Source organism: Nanorana parkeri, unplaced genomic scaffold (assembly GCF_000935625.1).
Source record: "Nanorana parkeri isolate BGI_ZX_2015 unplaced genomic scaffold, ASM93562v1 scaffold3569, whole genome shotgun sequence".
NCBI lineage: Eukaryota > Metazoa > Chordata > Amphibia > Anura > Dicroglossidae > Nanorana > Nanorana parkeri.
This window is the reverse complement of record NW_017309837.1, coordinates 27833-34021: the sequence shown is the minus strand read 5'-3', so window position 1 is coordinate 34021 and position 6189 is coordinate 27833. Positions and strand designations below refer to the sequence as shown.

Here is a 6189-nt window from a genome sequence, read left to right as displayed (position 1 = left end):
AAAAAACCCCCCCCCCCCCCCCCCCCTGCACACAGAGTACACAGGAGAGTTCAGGCAATCAGTGGGCTCCAATACCTCCAGGCGAATTAACTTCTTGACGTTGGAGGCTTTGGCGGCCTTGAAGTGGAGCTGTAATCCGTACTCTGACCGGGGGGCCACAATGCCCTGATCCTGGGACACGGAGAAGTCGTCGCCCAGACTCTCCAGGCCCGTCACACGCCAGGCTGCCGGCAGGTAAGTGCTGTTCCTCAGGAAGATGGTTTTGGTGTCTTTCCTGTAATAGGTGTAAATCGGAGAATGAGAATGTGCCGTGCAGAATCCACGTGCAACACGCATGCCGCTGGTAACCTATGCACGATGGCTGGACATGATCACATGACTGGAGGTCACACTGCAGGCTAGCCACACATGCGCCGTCCCAAAGCTTGTGCTGAGGACACACGGATCTGGAGACCAATGGAGGGAGGAACCATGATTGCAGACGCACGGAGGAGCGGCCAATCAATAGTCCAGTCAACCAGCCAATAGCTGAGCCATGCTGGGTAGAGGGGTGGGGGAGGGGGTAACACGAGGGTTGGCTAGCAATGCTTCTGTTTGCCAGCGTCCCAGCCTCCTGGAGGCGGCAGTATAACCCGACCCGTTTCTGAATGTTTGTGTCCCTCATGTAGAAAAGCCATGATCAGTAATAAGAGTCTCCGGCACGGTAACTTCGGGGGGCCCCCGACGCCGGGGTCCTCAGCCCTGAATCTCTCTTACCGATGCAGCAGGACTTTCTCAAAGTGAACTTGCTTGCGGTCCAGTTCCAGTTCCGGGCGCACGCCGCGGCAGCACAAGCGGAATATGACGGGCTCGGGGTTGTCCTTGATGCAGCACACGATATTATCCTCGTACAATGCCGGGGCGGTCGGGTACGCCCACACGGAGAGCTCCTGGAAGGGAAGACACGGAGCGGAGGAGTCACATGCTGCAATCCCGGGAACAACACGTATAGCGCAGGGGTGGTGAGGGTATAACACATATATCGGGGGAATATCATATGGACCTGCTTCTGGTCCGGTCTCAGCGTCATGCTCGGGGGATCCAGTATGAAGGTGGCGGCTTTGACGTCGTGCTGGAAGCAGAAAGTCACCTCGGATTCCATAGGTGACACGTTGTAGATGGCGAGCCTCTCCGCGTTCTCTGGGTATTGTCCCGCTTTGTACCTGCAGGGGGCAGCAGAGATCACAGTCCATCAATCAGTGCTAGGAGCCTCATATCATATACAACCCACCGTAGGGCCGCAACGCTGCCATAGGGCCCCCACCCCGGGCCTGTGACTACCTAACCACCCAATCAGGAGTCAGATGCGGCAATCTCGTCTACTCACTTCTCCCGACTCATCCCACCGTAGGGCCGCAACGCTGCCATAGGGCCCCCACCCCGGGCCTGTGACTACGTAACCACCCAATCAGGAGTCAGATGCGGCAATCTCGTCTACTCACTTCTCCCGACTCATCCCACCGTAGGGCCGCAACGCTGCCATAGGGCCCCCACCCCGGGCCTGTGACTACGTAACCACCCAATCAGGAGTCAGATGCGGCAATCTCGTCTACTCACTTCTCCCGACTCATCCCACCGTAGGGCCGCAACGCTGCCATAGGGCCCCCACCCCGGGCCTGTGACTACGTAACCACCCAATCAGGAGTCAGATGCGGCAATCTCGTCTACTCACTTCTCCCGACTCATCCCACCGTAGGGCCGCAACGCTGCCATAGGGCCCCCACCCCGGGCCTGTGACTACGTAACCACCCAATCAGGAGTCAGATGCGGCAATCTCGTCTACTCACTTCTCCCGACTCTTCCCGCACAGCAGAGGCCCAAAATCAAACGTGCCGCTGCTCAGGAGGAACTTCTTCTGCACGATCTCATGACTTTTGGTGCCTTTCTTACGATGAGGGAAAACAATCCTGAAACACCAGAGCAGCAAAGTGTCTGTGATAGGCGATGGCACCGCATGGAGTATGTCTCAAACATGTACCAGAGCAATGTACAGTAATTATACAGACATGTGCCTGAAGTAGAGGAGAGGAGCCGGTACAACTGTGCAAGACTGAAGGGAAGGACGGAGGTCAGACAGAAGACTGAGGGGAGGACGGAGGTCAGACAGAAGACTGAGGGGAGGACGGAGGTCAGATAGAAGACTGAAGGGGAGGACGGAGGTCAGATAGAAGACGGAAGGGGAGGACGGAGGTCAGATAGAAGACCTGGAGGGGAGGACGGAGGTCAGATAGAAGACTGAAGGGAAGGACGGAGGTCAGATAGAAGACGGAAGGGGAGGCCGGAGGTCAGATAGAAGACGGAAGGGGAGGCCGGAGGTCAGATAGAAGACTGAAGGGGAGGACGGAGGTCAGATAGAAGACTGAAGGGGAGGACATGAAGGATGATGTGAAGGTTGATGTGTGTGGATGAGAACATTTGGGGGGCTCGGAGTCCTGCGCTTTGACACTTACTTGGGGTCCTGGCTGATGGTAGGAAAGGAACAGACGCCGCGGCAGTAGAGCTGGTACCTGCGCCGGGTCCCAACAAGCTCAAAGTTGAGGGTTTGGTCAAAGTTGCCAACACTGCTGGACTGGTAATGGATCCGAAGCAGAACTTGTCCTCCAGCCGGCACCACCCAGCGGAACAGTCCTAGACTGGAGACAGAAGATGTGACGGTTATGTAGACTCTGCTGCCGGGGGACAGCGGCCACCATTCACCGATGACATACGGCACATTCACCCATACAGTGAATATTACTGTACAGGGACATCTGATCCACCCGATGTCACAATCTGCTGCTATAGGGGACCAGTGCCAGGACACTTCAGCACCCCGAGATGAAAAAGGGCCAAAGTGCACCCCAACCCCCACCATGAGCTGCACCACCTCAGCAGTAGAGTATTGTGCTGGAATGATCCCAGGAAATGCCAGGGGCCCCTGTGCACGGCTTCCTCCACTCTTACCTTTGTATTTTTTCTGGCTGGGCCTCTCCTGCCAGGCTGCTGAGCTCCTGGTCAGAGACGGGTGTCCTGGCACCGGGCGGCGGTGGGGAGCGGCTGTCCTGGTTCTGCTGGCTCTTACGTAGAGAAGTTGAGCGTCTCTTGTCTTTCTGGCTCTCGCGGCCCGTGTCTCCACCTTTCTCCTTCCGGCTGCGACTCTTGGTGGGTGTCAGCTGCTCCTCCTGTGGTGACACAACATCCCCGGATAGATATCACCGGGCACCGGACACGTCTACAATCGTTCTCAGACACTCTGTATGTCCCTCACATAGAGGTTTCCACAGGACATCCCCCACTGGTCTGCCACCACGAAGGCACACAGCACCAGAACCATCTTCTCACCTTTGCCGGGATGGACAACGATGGGTCTGGCTCGGCCTCTCCATCCTTCTTCTCTTCGGCAATCACATTGGGGTCGTCTGGGGAGGCCGCTATGAAGGAGAAGTGGCTGAGGGTCTCCTGGTCGGCAGACGGTCCCCTCCTGTCTGGTAATGGGACAACTGAGAAGATGTGTGGAGGCGGCACTGGAGGACCAGATGGACCTAAGCCAAGGCCTTCCAGGATCTGGTGGGAGGAAGAAGATAAAAATAACCAGAGAGGTTAGAAGTATAGACCCCTCCTGTGTCCTCATTGACTACGTGACCACCACCTATCGTCTGGAGGATACAGAAACGGGTCCTTGTATATGATATCAGCGCCCTCACCTCCTCCACTGATGGCAATGTCCCGCTCTGTAGGATCTGCTCTTCCATGGACTCGTGGTTTCTGGTAACTTGCAGGTCGTAGTGAGGGATTCCCACCTCTGTCCTCAGAGCCTTCAGATCTTCTTCTTGAACCTTCTGGCCTTCCTGCTCTGGTCCTTGGTATGGTCCTGCCTCGTCCTCCATACTCTTCATCTTCTCCATCCTTTCCTTCACTTGACGTTCTTTCTCAGCTTTCTCCCGCTCCAGTTTTTCCTGCTTTTCCCGCTCGCGGTCCTTCCGGCACTTCCTCCCGGAGGGGGCGTGTCGCTCTGGAGCTGGGTCTTCGCCCTCGCGCTGGCCATCCTCCGCAGGGGGAGGTGGCAGAAGGATGCCCTGTACTCGGTCCCAGAAAGTGAGGACGTGGGAGATCTCCTTCTGGGAGGACTCGTAGTTCCGGAATCTCTGAATCAGCTGCTTCTCGCTGTCGCTGAGGGAATCGTTCCCGGGGTCCTCCGACACGACCACATGCTGGGGTGCGTCTTTACTCCTCTTCTTCTTGGTGTCCTCTGGGTCATTGAGCGCCGAGTCTGATCTGAGTACTGACACTTTCCTCTCCACCCCAAAGTCCGAAAGATGTTCCGACTTCACAGTCAGTGTGTTTGTAGCCTGAGAGACAAGAGACGTACCCATTATATACACGCGAGGCATACGCAGACCGCTCTGCTCCTCACCGCATGAGCCGCATACCCCGGCTGGAGGGAGCCGCATACCCCGGCTGGAGGGAGCCGTATACCCCGGCTGGAGGGAGCCGTATACCCCGGCTGGAGGGAGCCGTATACCCCGGCTGGAGGGAGCCGTATACCCCGGCTGGAGGGAGCCGTATACCCCGGCTGGAGGGAGCCGTATACCCCGGCTGGAGGGAGCCGTATACCCCGGCTGGAGGGAGCCGTATACCCCGGCTGGAGGGAGCCGTATACCCCGGCTGGAGGGAGCCGTATACCCCGGCTGGAGGGAGCCGTATACCCCGGCTGGAGGGAGCCGTATACCCCGGCTGGAGGGAGCCGTATACCCCGGCTGGAGGGAGCCGTATACCCCGGCTGGAGGGAGCCGTATACCCCGGCTGGAGGGAGCCGTATACCCCGGCTGGAGGGAGCCGTATACCCCGGCTGGAGGGAGCCGTATACCCCGGCTGGAGGGAGCCGTATACCCCGGCTGGAGGGAGCCGTATACCCCGGCTGGAGGGAGCCGTATACCCCGGCTGGAGGGAGCCGTATACCCCGGCTGGAGGGAGCCGTATACCCCGGCTGGAGGGAGCCGTATACCCCGGCTGGAGGGAGCCGTATACCCCGGCTGGAGGGAGCCGTATACCCCGGCTGGAGGGAGCCGTATACCCCGGCTGGAGGGAGCCGTATACCCCGGCTGGAGGGAGCCGTATACCCCGGCTGGAGGGAGCCGTATACCCCGGCTGGAGGGAGCCGTATACCCCGGCTGGAGGGAGCCGTATACCCCGGCTGGAGGGAGCCGTATACCCCGGCTGGAGGGAGCCGTATACCCCGGCTGGAGGGAGCCGTATACCCCGGCTGGAGGGAGCCGTATACCCCGGCTGGAGGGAGCCGTATACCCCGGCTGGAGGGAGCCGTATACCCCGGCTGGAGGGAGCCGTATACCCCGGCTGGAGGGAGCCGTATACCCCGGCTGGAGGGAGCCGTATACCCCGGCTGGAGGGAGCCGTATACCCCGGCTGGAGGGAGCCGTATACCCCGGCTGGAGGGAGCCGTATACCCCGGCTGGAGGGAGCCGTATACCCCGGCTGGAGGGAGCCGTATACCCCGGCTGGAGGGAGCCGTATACCCCGGCTGGAGGGAGCCGTATACCCCGGCTGGAGGGAGACGTATACCCCGGCTGGAGGGAGCTGCATACCCCGGCTGGAGGGAGCCGCATACCCCGGCTGGAGGGAGACGTATACCCCGGCTGGCGGGAGAGGCATACCCCGGCTGGAGGGAGACGCATACCCCGGCTGGAGGGAGACGCATACCCCGGCTGGAGGGAGACGTATACCCCGGCTGGAGGGAGCCGCATACCCCGGCTAGAGGGAGACGTATACCCCGGCTGGAGGGAGCCGCATACCCCGGCTAGAGGGAGACGTATACCCCGGCTGGGGGGAGCCGTACCTGCTTGTTCCCAATTTGACTCTTCTTTCCGTCCTTCTCCTCTTTTCCGGAATTGCGGCTCTTTCCTCTCTTCAACTTTTTCCTCAGCTCCTCTTCTTCTTTCTGCTTCAACAACTCCTCCTGCAGCTTCCGCTCCTGTTCCTCCCGGGCCAGACGTTCCTCCAGCTCCCTGCACCCCAAAACATGAAGAGTGAGTGAGAGAGAGACACAGGAGGGGAGACAGAGAGAGAGAGAGAGAGAGAGGAGGGGGAGATGGAGAGAGAGACAGAGGGGGAGATGGAGAAGAAGGAGAATGAGGAGAGAGAGAAGCAGTAGAG

At 59.4% G+C, this 6189-nt stretch overlaps 1 protein-coding gene across 1 annotated transcript in view; it reads right to left on the bottom strand.

Annotated features, from left to right (window-relative positions):
- Positions 1-6189, bottom strand: part of LOC108803285 (hydrocephalus-inducing protein-like) — a gene marked incomplete at both ends in the record, with an annotated part of 42796 nt that overhangs the window by 8964 nt on the left and 27643 nt on the right. The window contains 9 exons of the mRNA XM_018575115.1: positions 76-274; positions 757-929; positions 1043-1202; positions 1827-1946; positions 2490-2672; positions 2983-3200; positions 3361-3582; positions 3723-4367; positions 5873-6041. Of these exons, the coding sequence (XP_018430617.1) occupies positions 76-274; positions 757-929; positions 1043-1202; positions 1827-1946; positions 2490-2672; positions 2983-3200; positions 3361-3582; positions 3723-4367; positions 5873-6041 (2089 nt within the window). The remainder of the gene's footprint in view (positions 1-75; positions 275-756; positions 930-1042; positions 1203-1826; positions 1947-2489; positions 2673-2982; positions 3201-3360; positions 3583-3722; positions 4368-5872; positions 6042-6189) is intronic.